Source organism: Tyto alba, unplaced genomic scaffold, assembly GCF_018691265.1.
Source record: "Tyto alba isolate M040663 unplaced genomic scaffold, T.alba_DEE_v4.0 Super-Scaffold_48, whole genome shotgun sequence".
In the NCBI taxonomy this organism is placed as follows: Eukaryota; Metazoa; Chordata; class Aves; order Strigiformes; family Tytonidae; genus Tyto; species Tyto alba.
The window spans coordinates 25,078,557-25,100,465 of record NW_024881324.1 but is presented as its reverse complement, the minus strand read 5'-3'; the positions used below and the strand labels follow the sequence as shown (position 1 = coordinate 25,100,465).

At 37.2% G+C, this 21,909-nt stretch overlaps 1 protein-coding gene across 3 annotated transcripts in view; it reads right to left on the bottom strand.

Annotated features, from left to right (window-relative positions):
• The window catches only part of DNAH5 (dynein axonemal heavy chain 5), a 149,798-nt gene that overhangs the window by 88,114 nt on the left and 39,775 nt on the right, over nucleotides 1–21,909 (bottom strand). Inside the window, exons 10-23 of one of the 3 annotated variants that reach the window (XM_042806932.1) lie at nucleotides 21,684–21,806; nucleotides 19,631–19,846; nucleotides 18,102–18,209; nucleotides 17,285–17,370; nucleotides 16,196–16,517; nucleotides 10,816–11,022; nucleotides 8,971–9,142; nucleotides 7,540–7,685; nucleotides 5,223–5,385; nucleotides 4,496–4,738; nucleotides 3,457–3,647; nucleotides 3,275–3,374; nucleotides 2,851–2,987; nucleotides 1,135–1,336 (exon numbers count right to left, since the gene is read on the bottom strand). In XM_042806932.1, the coding sequence (XP_042662866.1) occupies nucleotides 1,135–1,336; nucleotides 2,851–2,987; nucleotides 3,275–3,374; nucleotides 3,457–3,647; nucleotides 4,496–4,738; nucleotides 5,223–5,385; nucleotides 7,540–7,685; nucleotides 8,971–9,142; nucleotides 10,816–11,022; nucleotides 16,196–16,517; nucleotides 17,285–17,370; nucleotides 18,102–18,209; nucleotides 19,631–19,846; nucleotides 21,684–21,806 (2,416 nt within the window). The remainder of the gene's footprint in view (nucleotides 1–1,134; nucleotides 1,337–2,850; nucleotides 2,988–3,274; nucleotides 3,375–3,456; nucleotides 3,648–4,495; nucleotides 4,739–5,222; nucleotides 5,386–7,539; nucleotides 7,686–8,970; nucleotides 9,143–10,815; nucleotides 11,023–16,195; nucleotides 16,518–17,284; nucleotides 17,371–18,101; nucleotides 18,210–19,630; nucleotides 19,847–21,683; nucleotides 21,807–21,909) is intronic. The other 2 variants (XM_042806933.1, XM_042806934.1) reach the window with 2 other exon arrangements.

Genomic DNA, 21,909 nt, shown 5'->3' with positions numbered 1-21,909 from the left:
AGTCTGATTATGGAAGCTGAAGAAGCAGAAAGTTTGATCTGGCATTTAATGAAACCAAATGGTCCACCAACCATTTAATTTTTATAAGCTTTATCTGTAGCATCAGTGGAACCAAGTGATGAACGTTTAGAGAGAAAATTGGAGCCTTGCTGAGTTGCTGCCCAATTTTGCAACAATCCAGTCCATTTCTCTAAAGCTCTGCCATCGAATTCTAATTCCTTCCTCGCAGTGTCTCAACAGAATAGCCAAAAATCAATACCAACACAAGCATTACATAAAATTTTAGTTGGATATAATTTCAACTCTGTTACCTATTCAATCCCTGGGCAGATTTCACCTGTTGTCTTCCTTTCTACACAATGCCTCTTTCCACGCTTAGCTCTCACACCTGATGGTCTTTTTGATTTATTAAATACCAGAACAACCTCACCTCCATTGAGTTTCAGCAGCTGGCTTGTTTCTCTAGTTCTTTGTCTTATGATATAATCAAAGACATTTGGTTGACAGTCTTTCCTAATAAAGAAAAGATTCTGGTTCCTCAGATTTGACATCCTCTGAAAAAGCAGTTGCATGCATTGCTTACAGTCCTTCACAATTCCCAACTGTCCTTTCTGTTTTACTGGTGTAAAACATTTATGCAAAATTTAGTTAGGTGATGTGCAACCTGAGCTACAAAAAAGTAAAGATTTAAGGCCTGGCTTTCACGGCAAAAAGGGAATCAGCACTAACATTCATGTTTCACTTAGCTAACTCTGTAAAATAGAAGGCTTTTCAGCTGTCTCATTACATGCATCCAGGCAAGGAAAAAAGCAACATAAACGTATCATCTTACTCCCAGAAAATATGTACCTATGGGGGTCAGTGACAGAAGGATAGGCAAACATCTACCATCCACCCCATAAGTTAGCAGAAGTATCCAGGTGGGAGAAGAAACTCCAGCTGAGCCTCACAGATGCCCTTGCATTAGCATTTTGTTTTCATGCATGTACAGCCAAAACAGCAAACAGCCATTCTCCCTCTTACTCCTTTCCATCTTTAACCTAGTTCACTTATCCAAAACTAAGCACCATCTCTCCTCCCTACAGGAGTCAGGAATTGTATGTCTCTAGAGAAAAGTGGAAAGCTGAACTCTACCAGTGTATAGTGCAATAGCTCCCACACAGATGTATTCAGGTTCAGAATTGATTTTCAGCTCCAAGTCTTGGAAATGCAGAATTTCAGATTCAAATTCAGAAAGTAAGGGGTTTCCCATCATTAATTTATCAATGGTCTCCTCCTTGTCCCTCTGCCATACATGGTGGTAACAACTAAAACTCTCCAAAGCTGTAAGAACTTCCTGAAACACATCAGAAGTTCAAAGAAAGATCATTAGCATTGTATGTATAACATACATACAATTTCTTAGCATCTACTCGTTAAAATACAGTAAGATCTCCACAGTGAAGCACGATGCTGCATCACCTCACTAAACAGAAGGCTGCTGGTAAATTTACACTGAAGCAAGTTCCATTTGCCATCACAAGCCTTGCCAGGAACTGTATGCTAATCACATTCAATTTGTCAAATGAGTTACAGTATTTTCCAATTCAGTGATTCTTCAGTCAATAAAATCCTATGAATCAGCGGGAACTAAAATCCTCCTTTAAGACTAGGATACAGTACACTTGTCCTTCCCTACCACTTATTGGACTAGCAACTGAAACCTGAGCTCCAAGGCCCAACATAACAAGAACATCAATAACTCAATTAATTCTCAAATAATGAAGTTATGAGACAGGGGTTTTTATGTGTATGACATTGGTGATGTCAACATTAAGTTCCACAGTCAATTCAGGTATCTTTGATTTGAATATCATTTAAGGACTGTGCAACAGAATTATTTTTCTGGTTCTCAGGAGTTCAGGAAAATATCAAAGTTAAACCATCAACACTTCAGCTAATAAAAATAAGTGAGAGGTGACTGCTATGAGAAATAATCTACATCATGAGTTATGATAACCACAGTGCCTGTAGGCATTTAAACCTGGATAAGTGATAAAAGTTTCCAATTGCAAAATATCGAGTATCAAAACACCAAAATAATTATCCACCATTATCAAATGCATCACAGTCTTCAGCACAAGCCTGTATGTCATTGTGCTAGTTATGCTTTAGTACCACTGAAGTTACAAGGCTTTGAGTCAAAAATTCACACCTGGCAAGGCTCCACTGTAAAGTTGGACTGGCCCCAGGAGGAAATGATGTAGAGTCCCCCAAAGAAATATCAGTTCAATACCTATAGTTTACTCGAGAGTGCACAGAAGAAGAAAATGGCAAAAATTACACATAACCTTTAAGCTATCTCCTAACTTCCAGCAGCAAATCCTGTGCAGCACTTTACAAATGCTAAGTTGACAGCCAGTTTTCTTCCAAAAACCTTTATAAAATCTTCATAGTGGGCCAGAAGTCATGTTGGCTTCATTAGAATTTCTACGTGAATGAAACTGTATTTAACACACTTGTACAATGACTACCAGTTCTATATTGAATACACACAACTCAACTGTACCTAGCATTTTTTTCATGATGTTTTACCAACTGGAGATACATTTTTAATCAGACCTAAGTTTTACCTTACGTAATACTTAAAACCTCATGAGTTTTTTAACAGAGTACACTTAACCCATGTTTCACTTTCAAATCGCATTTGCAAATTTGCAGCCACATGTTTTCCATCCACCATCCTACACTTTTTCATTTATATGTTTAATCACTGCTTCAAATGACCACTCTTATTGTCCAAGAATATTAAAAGTAATACATTAATATCCCTTGGCTAGTGATATTAAATTAACATCTCAATTGTCTTACCCTTTTTGTAGAATTAACAGCTGTGCTGAGTAAAGATACCAATTTAATAATTTCTTTGTTCTCTGACACACTCTTGAAGTAGTTCTGGTTTTGCACCGGATCAGACAAACTGAGTGATGCTGCATCTGACATGCTATCTATAAAGACAGATTCAAATGCAAAAGCAATTTTAGGACAGATATATTGTTTAGACCAAGCAAATTCCTACAGACAAAAACTATGTCATATTTTTCAATAAGCATGTATTTTAAAGTTAAGTGTTCTTATTAATCTTATATCCTTTCTTCTCCGAGGTAGGTTAAAATCTATAAAGTCTTTGTTCTACTATTTTTGATGCATTTTGTATTTAATATGCTTTAATACATTCTGTATAAATCACGTTCACCTAATGTTCAAATTGAGTGATGTCAAAATTTACCATTACCAGGGAAGTTTTTCTTTCCAGTCTCTCTCATTCCATCATCAGAATCACTGTCTGTGCTCTCACACCACAACACAGCCACTTTTCTCTCTAGCATTTTCTTCTGGGGAGGAAATAAAATTTCATTTTCTATTTGCAGTAGTTTTGAAATATTAGTTTTAAGAAAAGCTGTTAAAGACACAAACCTTGGATATTCTCTCCTTACTCCACTGTCCAACTCCTTTCATTACTTTCACAATACTATCTACAGCTTTATTAAGCGTCTGCTGTACCTCATCCAAAGAGGGTATCATAACAACATTAGGTATAGATAGGTTAATACTAGTCCTAATTATAGGATGAGCACTTTTCTTCTGCTTAGAAGCATTGTGATTTTCTAAATGAAAGACAAAAAAAAAAAAAAGGTTGTTCACATTTTTTTCAAGATGTCAAACTAGGCATTGTAATGATATAAACCAATATATAGGTATATATATATATATATACACCTCCTAATGTTGAGTACTGAATGTAATTTCATAAGGAAAAATAGATTCCTGAGTAATTTACAAGATGCATTGGTAAAGTCTATAGCTGCACAAGCAAAAACTAAGTGCCACGCTATTTCTCTCCATGAAGCTCCTCTTCAACTTGTTCTGTGCAGCTGAACTCTGTTTAGCAGAAAATTTTGTTATCTGGCTTGCACTCCCAGTCAGCATATTAAATTGGACACAAAACCTCCTTAGAATCTCGTAATAATGTATGCCTTATATGTTATAGAGATCAAATACAAATGCCTTTATTTTACTTTCTTTATGTAACAGAAAACACTTCAAAAGAGTGTCCCATCAGAATGTATAGAAAGATCTGAAGGAAATTAGTAAGAGAAAGAGAACACGCTTCGTTCTCTATTATTTTTTTCATATAGCTTTCTGTAAAAGCAAGGTCAAACAGGTAACCATTTATCAAGTCCAGCTCCAAATATAATATCCAGCTACAGAACAGTACAGTCAGTCCTAAGACAAATGGCACCACAATGACAGGTTTTTTCCTAAAGGAAAAAAAAAAAAAAATTCTTTTGGAAATATACCATGTTAGCACTTATGAATTAACAAGGCAGCTTATTCAAACTCCCATTATGTTCCCCTCTTTTACATATGTGGCTCTTTTCTTATAATTCTGGGGTATTACATTTACATATTTCTTCTTAGAGGCTAAGAAAGCAAAGTACTGCAATATGGCCACCTAAGAAGTTGATCATGGAAGATGCATGGATACGCTTGCGTATGGCCTCCAGAGTGTTTCGAGTGACTTTCAGAAGGGCATCAATATTACAATGATTGAAGTAGGAAAGCAGTTCATTGGCTTCTTCCTCTAACATTTCTAAATCCATTCTCTTTCTCTTTGCCAGAGGAGAGAGTCCAGCCCGTATCTCACTGGAATTGTGGGAGGCAGTCAAGCTTTTCGATCTTCTTTCCTCTTCTGTTGCTAAAATATAAATCTACTTAGTTAACTGACTTAAGGTACCTGAAAACACAAGAAAGCAACATCTCCACAGGTGTCTGAAATACAGCTAAATTTTACAGAAGTGCAGATTATACTCATTCATAATCTGTACCTCAATGTAACAGTCCTTTAACTCCTATCCACCTTCTCTGCTCAGTACAAACTGGCAGGATTATCACCCAGATTTAAATATTATTTCTCTAGGAAGTCCAGCAGTTACCAAGGCCTGTAAGTAGCTGCTTCTATGGCAATAACATTTCAACATGTAAATTACACTGATAATATTAACCTGTTTTGCAGATGATAGATGCTTATTAGATGATCCATTATCCAGGCAAATTCAAACAAAAGTCTTTAGACATTAGATACTGACTCATACTTCAGTCAGCCAAGCTACAATATCCCCCCAACACATACTATCAGCATGCAAAATAAACATAAGCACAGAGCTACAGTACAATCCTACCTGTACTTTTTTCCCTTACTTCACCAATGGGTACAACTGACTTCTCGTCTTCTTTTCTGACTTGTACCTCAGTGTCAAGTAACATGTTAATCAGCTCATTAGCAGCGTCTTCCACCAGTGAGCTTTTTAAATGTAAAGTCCGAGAACCTTTTATACAGAGCTCCTGTTATCAAACCAAAACAAATATTTGTTCTTATCTTCCTGGTTCTCATGTCTATTTCACCGTCAGAGCAGCCTTTATTAACACAAACACCAAGGCCTCAGATTTGTGAAAAACAAGATCAATACACGACATTATTTTTAAATTGGTTTGTTCCAAACTATTTAGTGTTGGATTCTTTGTTGTGCCGAACAAGATATCGTACATGTCTTTCAAAATTGCTGTTGCTTTTTTCCTAGATCACATGACTCATCCATAGTTAATATCATGAATCAAGGCTTATAAAGCCTAGTTCCATTAAAGAGCTACCAAAATCAAGTGCTTCTTAATTTTATTAACTTTCCAATGTAGACATGGAAGATTTAACCTTTCTTTTAATTGCTGCCATTTTACATTACTTGGCTGTGTCATAAGGAATATTAGCCAGTCATATTTCCCATTTATAGCTAGATAGGAGATAAAATCTATCAAAAACTGAATTTATTATTAGAATAAACAGGAAACTTACTCCCTGGGGGGAGAAGGAATTAAAGAATGAGATTTAATAAAATTCAGAAACATATTATTGTGCAGTTTTTTATTTAATACTTACAGTAAAAGTGATCAAGTATGCTTTAGCCAACTATAATTTTTAACTATAATTGCCTTTTAATTTTCTTCTTCCTTTTTATCACCTATTTCTTTGTTTAATTAAAAATCTATAATTGGAAAAATCCAGCCATTAGCAAGATTCACTAATTTCCAAATTTTAAGACACAATCTTTGATCGTCCTAATGATTCAGTCTAATTGAGAGAGAAGCCAGATCTGATTTGCAATATCACAGCACCTACTAAACAAAGTACTCTGGATTTTTTTCCATGGTATGACTATTTTTGTTGCAGAGATTTCTGTAGAAAATTAAAGACACCTGTTAGGTGATAGAATTTATTTCTAGTCCCTTCTAATTAAAAACTGCAATAGGCTTACAAACACTGTTATTATTTTCATTGTACCCATAACTGGGGTTAGTATACTGCTTACTCTGCTAACTCAAATTGATTGGCTGTTGTGATGTTATAATTGCTATGTAGCAGTTCCAGTTTTCTTGCAGAAGATCAACACTAAGCAATATCCACTAATACACATTGCTGAGAATTTTTTTGTGCTCACTCTCACATATTTTACTTTAGTGAATATAGACTTTAGTACTAGCCCTATCAGGAAAACAGCATCAGGGTCAACAAAAAACAACTATGGATTGCGAGGCTTACAAAATAACATTCATTCCATAAAATATTATTTTAAGTTTTACTTTGTATTTAACAATAAGGTGAGATGTTACAAGGGACAAAAGAGGAAAGGCCAAAAGGTTAAGTACACTAAGAGAAACAAAACTTTATTTTGTAACATTTATTGCTATAAGAGGCTAGGGATGGGGATTATCTGCATGATCTTCTACAATCTTTTTCAAAGCACAGTTTATTTCAGGAGAAAACACAAGTTAGACATTATAGGCTAAAATGCCAGAATATCTCACTATTGCCTCATAAAAGTCACTCTGACATTCAATTTTATTGCTAGCTTAATCAGCTTTCTAACTGACTAACAATTTACATGCTTATACATTTAATCCTCCTCAACATAAAAGTATTTTGATGGGGTGAGGAAATGGGCTTTTCCCAGAATGCCTTCATCCAGATATTTCTAAGTATACTTTGCACATCCCGTTACCAACTCAGGAGATCTTGAGATTAACAAAGATACTCAGTACACAATCACTTCCACAGTATTTACTGTCTCAGGCAACAAAGTGCACTTGTTACAGAGCTATTCACAGGTATCACAGAGGAAATTCCCTTATTTAAAGGCACTAACAAGTAAAAATGACAAAAAAGATACTATCACAGAGGAAAAACATTTGAGTGGTATCAAAATGCAAAAGAAAAAAATCATACAGTAGTTGGCTTGACATTAATAAACTCTGAAAATAACACCTCATGTGCATTTGATATTTTCTGTTCCTTTTTAAGGTTCCAGCCAATCAAGTGGGGATTTCCTTACTTAAGTTTCCTACGTATACTTCATTAATTCAGCACCGTTTTAATCTCATAAAAAATGAAAGATATCTTAATTCAAATCCATTGAACTCTTATTTATGAAAGTTTTATCTATTAACCTTAGTTTGTTGGAGAAATTCCTCACAGCTCAGTGGTTCATCTTCTGGCAACTTACAGAGTGGCACTCTATTCATTTCTTGAAGGACAGCATCAATACGAAATTCAACCAAGTCATTCACTCGATCAAGCAATAACTCCAGCTCAGCTTTTGAAGCAAATATAAGATTCAAGATAAGTTTAAACGTTTGAAACAACAGTCTTTGCAGAGTCCTGCTTAAATTTTTAGATCAACAAACTATCATATTCAATTTTATATGAATTCTACACCTTGACCAGTTTACTTCAAACATCTAAACTTTTATGACAAGGTTCACCGTTGAAATCATAATTAATTTTTTGCATAACATATGCTCATCTAGCATATGTTATCCATATCTTAAAATACAATGGCCAAGATACTATAAAATATTTAAGATGAGCCTAAAGTATATGCACTTCAAACACAAAGACATTAAAATTCAATTGAGGCCCAGGAATACTACTTTTCCTGTAGCTTGAACTGGTTATCACTTGGAGACCCTTCTAACAGAAACTTTCGGCAAATAAAATGTCAATCCTTCAAAAAAAATGTCAGAAGCCAAATAATAGTTAACAGAAAACAATCACTAGAATTTTCACAGTTTAATAGCAATTTGCTTTCAATGCTGAAATTGAAATAGCAACAAGGTGCCTGTTCCAGACTCAAACTCTTTGTATTATTCAAAATTAAATTGAGTGTAATGTCAAGTTAGCATCCAAAATGCACTTTAATTTGCCATTTCAACTAAAGAAAATTCCCACTATTAACTACTTCAAGAATTTCAAAAAACCAAAATCTGTTTGATGTAGGAATTAAGCTGAAGCAAAAGGAACTTGATATCTTCAGAAACAATATGCATCTCAGTGCAATCTTGTGATAATTGTTTGAAAAGACTACAAGCTCGTCTGTTTTCTAAAGCTGTTTCCCAGGATGTGTGTGCATTAGCGTTAAAGAGACTGATGGTTAAGAAAAAAGTTAATATGAAAAGTTATTGAGCAGTGACAGTGCCAACTCAGTCATGATATTATTCCCTGAGAACTTGCTTTGTACATTATAGAAACAAAAGGCAAGATTAGGAAAAGTCTGACACATAAGAGCTCTTTTAAAAAGCAGCTATCATTCTTTGAATTCAGAATACACAGGAACTTTTTGCAAACTACTTTATGTTTGGTTTAATCCTAACTGCCATCCATCCATATCAGTAAAAATTTGACAAATATGTGAGACAAAAAGACGGTGGTGTTATAAAGCAGAGGTTTCATGAAGTACAAGGCAGGTGAAAATTCTTATTTCTTTCATGTACAAGTCAGTTAAGTGAAAATCATATAAAGGATAGTAAGTTTAATAATATAGCTTGTATTTGTATAGAAACAAACAAGCAGAAATTAATGGAAGAAGGCAAGTGACCTACCTAGCTTGTAAAAAACTGTATTAATGTATTTCTCGATATTCAAGGATGTCCAAGTCAGTAACATTAGACCTGGCTGGATAGCATCATCTACGTTTGCTAACCGAGGAGCCATCAGTTGTTCCATAGGGTGTTGTATTTTCAGTTTAATTCTTTTATATTCCGCCAGCATCATCTGAAATAAACAGAGAATAAAAGCATTAGTTAATATACACTGATTTAACCTCTTCACGTACACATATTTATCATAACTTATATTAAGAAAATTCCTCTGGATGTACATCACTGAAATTCTTAAGAAACAATAGTTAATTGCTTGGGAAATGTTTTTATTATTTTGAGCAGAAGTTCACTACATGTTGATCTTTGTACTAATGCAAGCACTACTTCACACGGAAATTCATCTTTGTAGATTGTATTGGTTTTGGTTGGGAAGGAGTTAATCTTTTTCATACGGGCTCATAGGGTGCCGTGTTTTAGATCTGTGACCAAAGCAGTGTTGCTAACGCACAGATGTTCTGCCCGTGGCTGAACAGTGCTCATGCAGCACTGAGGCCTTTCCTGCCTCCCACACCGCCCCACCAGCGAGGAGGCTGGGGACACACAAGAACCTGGGAGGGGACACAGCCAGGACAGCTGCCCCCAACTGACCAAAGGGATTAACCCATACCTATGGCACCGTGCTTAAAAATAAAAGCTGAGGGAAGGAGGAGGAAGGGGGACCTTCAGAGCTATGATGTTTGTCTTCCCAACTAACCATGATACAGCCTTGCTTTCCTGGAGGTGGCTAAACACCAGCCTGCCAATGAGAAGTTGAAAATTAATTCCTTTTTTTTTATTTTGTTTGCGCACGCAGTTTTTGCTTTCCCTGTTAAATTGTCTTTATCTCAATCCACGTTTTCTCCTTTAACCTTTGGATTCTCTCCCCCATCCCACTGGGGGGAGGTAAGTGAGCAGCTGTGATGCTTAGCTACCTACAGGAGTTAAACCACAACATACAAAAAGGTTTGCAAATTTCAGTCTCTAAATAGATTTTCCAGGAGACAAAAAGCCCAATGAAAAAAATGCATCTGACTCAACTTTTCAGCAGTTTTATTAGAGTAGCCTTGCCAGAACTTTAATATGGTATTTGGTTTCTAATACATCTTTAACCTACTGATCTAGTTTCACATGCTTCACTAAAAATAATCCTTGAAATAACTTTATGACTTAATATGACAATTTTTTTCTCATTTCAGAATCAAGTAGCCCTTTGAAGCTATAGTCTTCTGGACACCTATCTTTGAATCCTTTTCTTGAGTCATCAAGAACTTTGTTCATATGCAGACAAAATCACGCAAATTATTTAAAATATTAGAGAAAGGGAAGTTTTAGCTTCTCTTTTTTAAACTGTTCCACAGACATCTGTGTAAAACACTGGTGCAGGAAATATGCTGCTACTTGTTGGGTGCTTTACACTTTTTAAAGGCATACCACCTGCTCCTCCTTCACAACTATCCTCTCAAAACAGAGTGTATCCAATGTTGACTCCATCATTGGATGAGAGATAAATGATCATTTAGAAAGCAGGCAACAGAGGGAGACATCCTGTAAACCTCCTTTCCTGCTCATCCTCGTCTCTTTCCCAAGCTCTGCAGAGCTTCCCTAAACCCATGCATCTTTGAAGTGACTTTCCAGAAACTACAAAGCCAAGAAATTCTTTGTAAAAGTGCCCCAAGACAGTCATAAAGATAAAAAATAGATTTCCCAATGTATTCTTAAGGCGTAAGATCTTTCTCTTCCATATGTATAGAATCTATACATCTTAATGTACACTACACATACGTGAAATAACTAAAATAAACCCACGTGCAAATTGCTGACAATCTTCTTATACCAGTCTCTCTTATGTTGAATAATACTTGCAGATGGTGGGATTTCAAGGCACATGTGAGCCATGCAATCTGTTTCTCTGATTAAAGTTAATATTTGAGGGTCAAAATTCACAAATAATTCTCCTGTTTCTGGAGCTTTTACCAAGAGAAATGCCTGAAGTCCTCTTTTAGTTAATTCAATCTGCAGAAAACAAAGTAATAATTCCTGATCAGACAAGCCAGTACAATGAAATTCTTTGGTTTGGACATAAAAATCACTTTGGCAGATACTGAAAGCAGGTATTGCTGACAATGAAGATTGATATCATAATCAACAACAAAACTTTATTAATACAAGCAGTATGCACCCAAATACTTAAATCATTCTTTCTTCAGCAGATATTTTTCTGTTGGTTCTTGGATATTATAAGCTGCATTCCACAGCCCAATATCAAAAGCAGAGCCAGAGATTTTTTTTTTACTTCCGTCCTCTTCGATCTGAACTCTCATTTCCTTAAAATTTATTGCAGATTCTGCAATAAGGCTGCACACAACCTCCTTGTTGAACTAAACTAATCTTGCATAACTTCTTCAGATATCTTTTGAATAAATTTATCCTCATTTCTCCTTTCGCTTGTTTTCCACTACCTAACAGACATACCACACTCCAATCTTAATGAAACTCTCAATTATATCCAATCTCTGAGCAAATTTTTAAAAATACTAAAATTAATGTTTATTATAGATTTTTTTTTTAAATCTCCAAAGGGAAGCCTAATCACAATATTGGTTTAATTGTCTTACTTGAATATTAGAATACTATTTTTTCTCCATGTGATTAGAAGAGAGAGCATCCATAAGACCAACACTCATGGAAAAGTGCAGAAGTTATGCCTTAGGTAGGGAAATCTCTCCCACACGAAAAACTTGGCCGCTGTTCCTACATTCCAGTTGTCCCTCTGCTGACGTAATTTTACTGTTCTTTATTCACTTCTCAGATTTCATGTATCACATTATGTTGAGATTGAGCTTGTTTTTAAGCAACAGTTTCATAATCTGTTGATTTCTTCCACTGTACTTTCTTCTTTTATGGAATACACACTGAAAATTTGCACCCCCCCTTCAATACCTAAAATATAGTTGAAATATAGTTTACTATACTGCTTGCTTCAGCTGTATCATGTATTAATCATAACATTTTACACACCATTTTCCAAGAAATCATCTGATCAAGTTTTGTCAGTGAAGTTGTCATGCTCTATCCACTAGCATCAAAGTCACTCAGCACAGCTGCCTTGAAATAGGAGCTGAAATTTTTCCAGCAAACTTCTCCAGGAAATATTACTGCACTGTTCTTTGAATTTTAGACTCATTATTCCCACTATCAATCTTTTCCTCTCCCATTTATGTTGGGTTTTTTTGGGTTTTTTTTTTTTTTTTAGGCAACTTTCATTATTAAGGTAACAGAAATTGGTAAGAGAAATAAGAGGTACATTGAAGGCACAAATCTTATACTGCCATAGAATTATAGTAACTTCCATACTTCCTGGTATTTTATTATTTTAATGTGTTCCAGTTTGAACATCATTTGCTATAGCACAAAAAATAATGGCTTTAAATCTTAAGCTCATGTCCTGGGTTTGAGTGAGCAGTGGGACTTTTTGGTAGCAGGGGAGGGGGCTATTGGGGCGGCCCCCTGTGAGAAGCTTCTCGAAGCTCCCCCAGCTCCAAGTCAGCTCCACCTCTGCACCAAAACTGAGCCAATCAGCTGCGCCTCTGCGATAACATATTTAAGAAGGAACGTGGTGAGGAGCAGTGGGACTGGTGAGGAGGAGTTGCTGCAGCTGCATGAACACCAAGGTCAGTGGAGGAACGGAGGAAGGAAGGAGAGGGGAGGTGTGCCGGAGCAGAGACCCCCCTGTATCCTGTGGGGAGACGGCAGGGCAGCCCCCCCCGCCACCCATGGAGATCTACGGTGGAGCAGACATTGATTTATGGCTTGTGAGGGGCCTCATCTGGAAATTTAGGTGAATGCACACAAAGGAGGCTGGGATCCTGTGCGAAGAAGCAGCCGCCACTGCTGTAATTCAGTGCTGGGAGGATTGCAGCATGGGGGGAGTCCCACGCCGGAGCAGCTCGGGAAGGGCTGCAGCCGTGGGAGGGAATCCAATCGGAGAAAGTTAGTGACCCACGAGGGAGCAGTGTCGGGAACGCTGCAGCCCATGGGAGGGACTCACATTGAAGAAAGTTTGTGGAGGACTGTCTCCTGTGAGAGGGGGACCATGATGGAGCAGGGAGAAGTTCCAGAACCTCCTCCCACCAAAAATGGAAGAAGCAGCAGCACTGACTGCACCCCCCATTCCCTGCCCCTGCGCCACTGGGGGAGGAGGTAGAGATATCGGGAGCAGAGCTGAGCCTGGGAAGAAGGGAGGGGTGGGGGGAAGGTGTTCTCAAGGTGTGGTAATGCTTCTCACTGTCCTATTCAGTTAAATGTTGTTGTTAGTGTCTGTAATAAATCTATGTTCTTTTTTTCTTCCCCTAACAAGTCCGCCTTTTGCCTGTGACCATAATGGGTGATTTGCCCCTCCCTGCCCTATCTCAAATCCCAAGCCTGACTTATTTTCCCCTTCTCATCACCGGCACAGAAAGGGGGAATGAGCAGCCGTGTGGCGCTCAGTTGCCCTCTAAGCTCAAACCATGACAGCTATTTAAAAAGTGGATAAACAAGGTCATAACCATCCAGTAACAAACAAGCAAAAGGGGGAAAAAATAGTTCAGAAATATCAGAAAGTGCCACTAAGAACTATTTCTACTGTATAGAAGACTAAAAAGGAGTCATAGCTACATCCCTATTTCTGTTGCATTTTTATTCCCCACAGGACATTTGCCCCCTTCTTGTTTTTCTTTTGATCAGGAGTAGAACAGGAGCTCCACCTTGTGTTCTATCATACTCATGTCCACATCTGTCTGCACTCGCTGCCTCAAGAGAGAAGAAATTACTGTACAGTAGTCACATTTTTTTGCCACATCTGGTAGACAAGTGCATTGATGTTAAAGTAGGTATACTTTCCGTGTATTTTCAAGGCATGTATGCTCATTTCAAAAACTTGAAATTGTGTTCAAATCCATCTTCCTTTCTTTCCACCTAATGAGTATAAGGTTGAAGCAGGCTCGGCAAGTTTCTATGGCTGCCAAGTGTGACTTGACTCTGCTATAGGAGAAATCAGATGCTTACTTTTAGCACAGATCAGAATCAGATCACAAGACCTCACAAAGAAAGGACCAGTTCAGGGGAGATGCTTTGGATGTTACAGGCATTGTGTAAAAGATGAAAGGAGAATGCACTTGACTGCTCCACCAATGGATGGTGCATGTTAGAAATTCTCATCACTAGATCATCTAGTCAAAGGAGACAGATGTAGCACCACAAGAAGCATACATCCTCCTTAGTCTTTATAGCTGGGACAGGGAATATATCTTAAAAGTGCCCAGGCAAGGACATGATATCAGCAGCAGGTACAATTCAATGAAATCTATCATCCGTATACTTGGAACAATGCAGGTATCCAACACAGCACTGTCATTGAAACAGAAACCAAGTCCAAGATAGAAACACTAATCAAATACCAAAGGCTTCCTGAAGTGTCACAATTCCTCTTCCATAAAACACAAGGGATACACATACCCTACCAGCTCTCTGTGAAGAGCACATGAAATCATGAGAAGACTGATGTTTATCAGCACCAGAGATTTCCAACACTGTACAAAAGTTGGGGATGAGCTTCAAGAACAAGAGGCAGATGCATTGCTAACTGTGCCACCGCCTTCAAAACAGTCATCTGGAGATTCTGATCCTTCTTTTTGAGATTTGAGAGGCTGAGGCCAATTTTTCTACAACATGCTCTTTGACAAGGCAACAAAGAAACCAGTTGTGGAAAACATGCCAATAGGATAGTAGAAACTTCCAGAAGTGTCAAGGCTATAAAGTAGTCCCTGCAGAAACCATCTGATAATATGAAGGTAGTCAGAGAATTCATGTGCAAAACCCAAGAGGGAAAAATCAGTCAAATGAGGCTTAGAACTTAAGGTAAACCATGTTTTCTGAAGAATATTCAGACAAAAAATTGTTCTGACTTACCAAATGGTTGACTGGAAATTAAATGTTTCTGTACTAGGTCTGGCTGGGATGGAGTTAATTTTCTTCATAGCAGCTTGTATGGTACCATGTTTCCGATTTGTAATCAAAACCATGGTGATAACACATTAATGTTTTAGCTATTGCTGAAAAGCAGCAAGACCTTCTCCCTTTCTCACTCTGCCCCCTGCAGTGAACAGATTGGGGAGGTGCACAAGAGGTTGGGTGGGGAGAAAACCAGGCAGATGTCCCAAAATAACCAAAGACATATTCCATGCCATATAACATCATGCTCAGCAATAAAAAGGGCGAGGCATGGGTTGAAGGGGATAGACATCTTTTGCTCTGGAACGGGCTGGACAGTGGTCTACCCTTGCCAGGTTGTGAGTGAGTGCCTTGGCAACACTTCTGTTTTCTTTCCCACTTCTTCCTCTTCTCCTTCACTTACTAAATAATTTCTTATCTCAACCCTCAAGTTTTCTTGCTTTTATTTTTCCTTCCCTCGTCCCTGCCTCACTGAGGGTGGGTGGGGGGAAGCGAGCAAGCCATTGTGTGGTGCTTAGCTGCCTACCAGGGTTAACCCACAACAGGCTCAAAACACACCTGTGCATGGAGTATGGCTATTAATTCTACAGGATGCTCAATCTGTTGAGACTGGATGCTTTATAGATGTACATTCACTTGGAGTGTACCCATGGATTATCACTCAAAAACCAAATCCATACTGTCCAGACCAGAGACACCCTCTGTGTCTGCTTTTACCTTAAGCTAACCAGCTGACAAAACTCCCTGCACACAGGATCTTCTTGAACCAGAGTCGGCAGTATACGGCAGAAAGAGGGTGTCAGCTAAGACTATCACTGAAGCTTCATTATACATTTTCCTAATAAATATTTTTCATTATAACTTACTAGTTATAAGGAAGCTCTTTCAATTGCTCCTAAATTCAGCTACAGGCAGTATAGGCATTATTTATTAATAGAAACACCTTCTTATAAAGTACCTTTTCTTATTCCATCCCTCACTTAAGAAGCATCCTAAGTCTACAGCCTCGCATACCTGATTACTGCTATTAACTAGAGATTCCTTCACACTGCTGTAACTCAGTGTTTCACCGAGGCCTGAAACAACAGGAATCCAATCTTGTTCGTAAAGCTAGAGGTTCTTAGCTTACCAACAACAAAAATCCACCACATTTTTTTTAAAAAAGAAATAACCTAATCAAAATCAGCTGGTTTACCTGCTGAAGCCATCCCCTGTGGTAGATCACCTCAAACTCCATCAGAACTTTTGCCACTTTGTTGTAGTTGCGGATTACACGCTTGCCATCTGGTGTTCGCAGAACAGCCGGGTGCTGCTGGAAAGATTCCATGGGCTCCTGGATCCTATGGAATAGGTGGCGTGCCCACAAGATCCTACCAGCTATTGGAGGCAGATTACGAGCCAGTGGAGGGTCCTGCTTCTGCCGAGTGTAGATCTTACAGACTGTTTCTATGTCACGGCCATAGTTTTGAATTATTTTCTGATACTTTTCACCAATGCCGAGACTCGGGATTTGTAATCTGCTTAGAAAAACAATAATCATTAAAAAAACTCCTTCAATACTTCTGAAATTCTTCTGATGCATTGTTGGAAAACACACTTGTTCCAGATTCCCTTGCATTCTGTAGAAAGTAACTACTTTAGCAGCAGAGTTCTCACTAAAGCTTGAACAAATGCTGTCACAACCTAATTCCAAGCAACCAAGATTTAGACCAGATGATAAAAGTTTCCAAGTAAGCCTACACATTTTCTGTTTTGTCACTGTTTTCAAACACTGAGTTAAAATTATGTGCAGCAAACTGTAATCAATCCGTCACTAGCAGCTACTCCATTAAACAGAGTATTATAAGAAAACTGTGCAATAAAGACTGAGGCTGCTTTGCAACAATGTGGATTTATCAAGACAAATTTCACTGTTTCCCAATACAACCATTTTACTCTAACTGCACTGTGGTAACAAATTAATGTAATTGCTCAAGGTCAAAGCTAAGGCAAATATGCTAACAGTCATAAAGTACTCCTGTACTTACACTAATTTTGAAAGATGACATACAAAGACCACTTATATTTTTCATTTTCCAATACAAAAAGTATGGGTTTTATTTATCCACACTGCAGAGAAGACATCCCTTAAGGGAGCTGAACAGTTGAGTGAGAGGAGGTTGAGCTGGTTTTTGTTTGTATTCAAGGAGATGCTTCCAGCTCTGCTCCTCTCACTTCCCACCATCCTCAAAGTGTTATTCCCATTGCCTGGCAGAATTCTATCCATCTAGATGGGACATATTACCTTTCGAATTTCTTCAACATACTCAGTGCTCTTTCAGCGTTCAGAGTATTTTCAAAGGTGATGTCCATGAAAATCCTTAATTGATCCTGAAGAACAGCAAATAATTCTACAGCAGAGAACTACGTAAGGCACACACCTCAAATAAGCCAGGTATTATTTGACAAGGTTTATCATAAACAAATCATGTTCTAATACAGCATATGTGAAGCTGACCTAAATAAGCATCAATTTTCCCCTTCTTCCTTCCCTCAAGAATTAAGCAAAATACAACCAATTTTCAAGGCAATTTTTTTCTAAGTTCCCTCTGTAGCCATGCAGCCAACAAAAAATTCTGTACCTTCAAATTTTCCACCATGCTGAGAGCTCTCAAAGAATGCTTGCTTACCTCTTTGGCAAACAAAGTGAGCCAAGCATTTATTTTATTTTTTTTCTTCTAACAATACCCTTCCTTCCACCAACTTGTGATTTCAGAACTATGGGAAAGTTAATTATCTGACTTATTTGTGCTATGCTCCCATTCAATCAATGAAATCATCCATTTCTGTGGTATTCTTGCTAGCATAACTTCCAAGTAAAGTACAGTAATGAAAACTCCTTTCGTTGGAGGCCCTTAAGACCCTTTCTGGACTGTTCCATGAAACTGGTCTGAAAGATAGTAAATGCAACTTTTAAAGTGGAGATAAATTAGAATAATTCTTCAAATTCAGAATGCAAATTTTGAGATTTGCATAATTTGTTGATAACTCAGATAGAGGAATTTTTGTTTTCATGAGGATTCATCAGTAAATTACATTCTTATTTGAATCATAAAACCTACATGAAGATCATTTATTTCTTTGCAAAACTCTTCATAGTCTTGGTCAAAATCAGTCTTCCGTTGATCCAAGAAATTGTAATGCTTGTTCTTCATGATGTCAACAATACTCTAAACAGTTTTACAGAAAAAGAATATTATCACCAAAAATTGTCTTATCAAAAAGACTCACCACACCAAAATATTTAGCACAGTGGGCTGTGCACATTCACATTTTACCTTTGCCATTAGTTACCAGCATTTGCTGAGCAATATAAGCAAACCACTTAAATGATATTTGCAGGAAACAAGTTGCTGCAATGTCCAAATAAATTTCATTTATATTATTTATTTCTGTTTTAAGTCAATTAGAACTGCCAGTAAATCCAGACTCTTGCTTTTCATCAAAGACATTTGTTACCCATTAAATATCATCTCATGCAGAGGTTCATTATTTCTATTTAAAAGTTAACAAAGTTCAACAAAGAAAAATATCTTCATATTAGTATTTTCCATGTCTTTAAATTAACTTATTCCATATAAAAACAGACTATTCAGAAGTCACCATATCATCAAGCATATCATCAGCCCAGGACTTATTATTCCTGGCTTCTCTTACATAGCTGCTGTCCACTCAAATGAAAATATATCTTGATCAGCATCTCCCTTGAGCTGTACACACAGTTAAAGGATTTCTAATGATGAACCACTGTTCAACATCCTAGTAGTGTATCACAGTAGAGCTATGAAGCTCAACATATTTTCAGCACAGCAGACTTCCACCATTTTATTGTAAGTCAATTGAACTTCAGTTCTATTGCTTTGCTGTAAATAAAAATTCCATCTTTTCTTCTAAAATCAAGCAAATCCTAGACAGCAGGTAAGTGGTAAAACATTAGGAACTACAACATAATAACTTCCTGTAGCTATGGTTCAAATCAAACACTTCAGCACCTCAATTTTGTCACTGTTCAAAAAAGTACAATCACTTTCTGCCCTTTATGTATACTACCCAGAACACTCCATGCAGTGTTTTCTACCTAAGCATGTATAATTTCCCCTTACACACACACTCCCCCAAGTGCAACTGACTTCACAGTAACTAGGTCCCACACAAATCTCACTCTTTAGGACTTGAGTGCTGCAACGGATAACGGGGTATATATCTGTATAGAGTTTGCAGACTGCATCACAGCCTGGGCTAATGGTCATAGGTGGTTTTTCAAATACAAATGCCCCAAATAAATGAAATGTCTGTGTTCGAGGCTACCCAAATAGTATCTTCATAGCATGACCTGAAAATTCTCAGCAACCTGAGTTTCCAAGCAGCCTGCTGGCACAGCTTTAGAACGCAGCTCTCAGTGAACGTGTCCACCTATTCATCTTGTTTGCTCACTTCCACAGCAATCACATATCTACACCACTATTACCCAGTAATTTTAGTACAACTTAGAGTTAATTTTTCTCTTGATAAACACTTTTCTAATTTTCATAATTATTTACTGTTTAAAGTTCAAGTCAGACTGACAGAATATCCAAAATTTACTATGTACCTCATATTTTGTGATCATTCCTTCCAATCCCTCTATCTTAGACTCCCGTAGAACTGAGTAGGTTTTCATAGTATTGAAAACATCTATTATCTTTACCAGACGTCGATGAAAGGTTTCAAATTTTCCAAAGATATACATCTCACTAAAATCAAACTGTCTTTCAGCTGGATTTTGTTCCAATTTCTCTTTTATCTTGTGAAAGCAATTTTGATACTCCTAAAACCAAAGATTTAAAAGAAGAATGTCAAGAATATAATAAAATGCACTGTTATCAGCTAAAACAAAATTTATGCAGACAGACATTATCCTCACTTGATAGCCAGTAGAAGTTTTATTGATAAACAATCATGAGCACCATAAAGATAGTAACAGAATTTGTCTCTGAAAACTAAACCAACAATACCATTACAGGATCACATGTTTCATCAAACGAACGAACTGCACATATATGTATTCCATCCTTAATTAGTGTGAAATTTTGTTCCCTCTATTTTATATCAGGGCTTGATGTGTTTACTGAATATCCAAGATAACAACCCAGATTCCAGGTTTCAGAGACTGAAAATAACAATTGTGTGATGAGTGGTTTTACTGAGTAATAATGTTTCAAATTTTCCAAAATCACTTTCCAGAACAAAAACCCTCGTGAAGTTAGAATGCTGCTCCATAGCAGCTTTCAGTTTTCATTCTGCTTTCCTAACTAGGCACAAACCTTACTCCAAACATGTTAAAACTAAATTCTTCCCAAAGTTAGATTTGCTTGAAATTGCTTCTTTTAAGAATCATTCACTTTAAAATACAACGTTCATTATTTTTTATCACAAATATGTATGAATAACCCTACTTGGAGATATTAATACAAAGGGCCCAGAGTTTCCTAAATTTTTAGTGATTCAAACTTTAAGTTTTAAACTACTGATTTCCTGAAAGCTTTTAGAACTAGTAAGACTCAAATAAAAACCTAATCCTTCAACATATTTTAATGCAGTAAATGAATAATTTGTTATATCTTTACAGAAATATACAGATTTACTACTCATTGCTGGCAGTGAGATGCCATATAAATTTACACTAATTTGTGGTAGAACTATGCAAGATTTGTTATTTCAGAAGGTGTCAGGGTGAAGTTATAGTGTTCCAAGCACATATCATTAAGGAATCAAAAAGTAATAATGGAGAAAACCTAATATGACCCTTCCAATATCTACAGGAAGGTTATCAAAAAGACAAAGCTAGGCTCTTTACAGTAACACATAGACAGAGGCCAAGAAGTAATAGGCATAAATAGAAACAGAAGATTTTCTGACTGGATGGAAGGAGAAAATCTTTCACCCTAAGGACAGTCAAGCAGTGAAAGAGATTGTCCAGAAAAGCTGTGTAGTCTCTCCATCCGTGAAGAGGTTCAAGACAGGACTGGATAAGGGACTGGGCAACCAAGGCTGATCTCACAGCTGCCCCTGCTTTGGCTTTGAGCAAAAAGCTGAACTAGATACCTGGCTGAGGACCCTCACAAGCTGAATTATCCTGTGTTCCTATGTTCTAAAAGGGGGAAAAAAAAATATCTCCCCCAATGGTCATGGAAGTGTATGCAAAAAAATAAAGGCTATCTTCCCAGCAAGTCTACACAACCTGAACAGCTGAATGCTTATCAGTTCACTAAATTGCCCTTTCTAAAGGTATAGCTTGTCCACATATCTTAGAAATCTATTCAGCCCAACAATTCCCTCTGTTTTCATTTTTGCCACACATCCTTCCTCATCGCATGAGAAGAAACTTCCTAGAGAAACTCAGGCATGAATATCCAAGTAATTCTCAGATAAGAAGCATAATTAAGTTAGGGTAAGCATCAAAATCCTGTTTCCAGAAAATCAAAAGACACTGGACTAAATTCCCTGTTAGCTCTAACATAAACATTCCAGTTCCAAAGGTATTTTTCAATAGCTTCATTTTCCTTTGTTACAATATTGCTTCCTCATATAAAATACAGTTTTCCTGATCATACCCTCCTAAATCTCATCTTATATTCCGTTTTCCACATGCTCTTTCCACCTACCTGTTTAAGTCTAATAGCTGCTTGTAGCTTTTCCATAACTCTCTCCTGAGGTTGATTCCAGATGGTGGCCGTATTGTTGTTCATAATGTAAGATTTACATGCTGTGATCATCTGATTGGTCACCTAAAAACAGTTTTAACCTTGTGAAAGAAATAATTTCCAGACAAAGAAGATCTTGCCTTTCTTTCAGTCTCATCCTATACCTCTGACTCCATTGGCCTAAAGC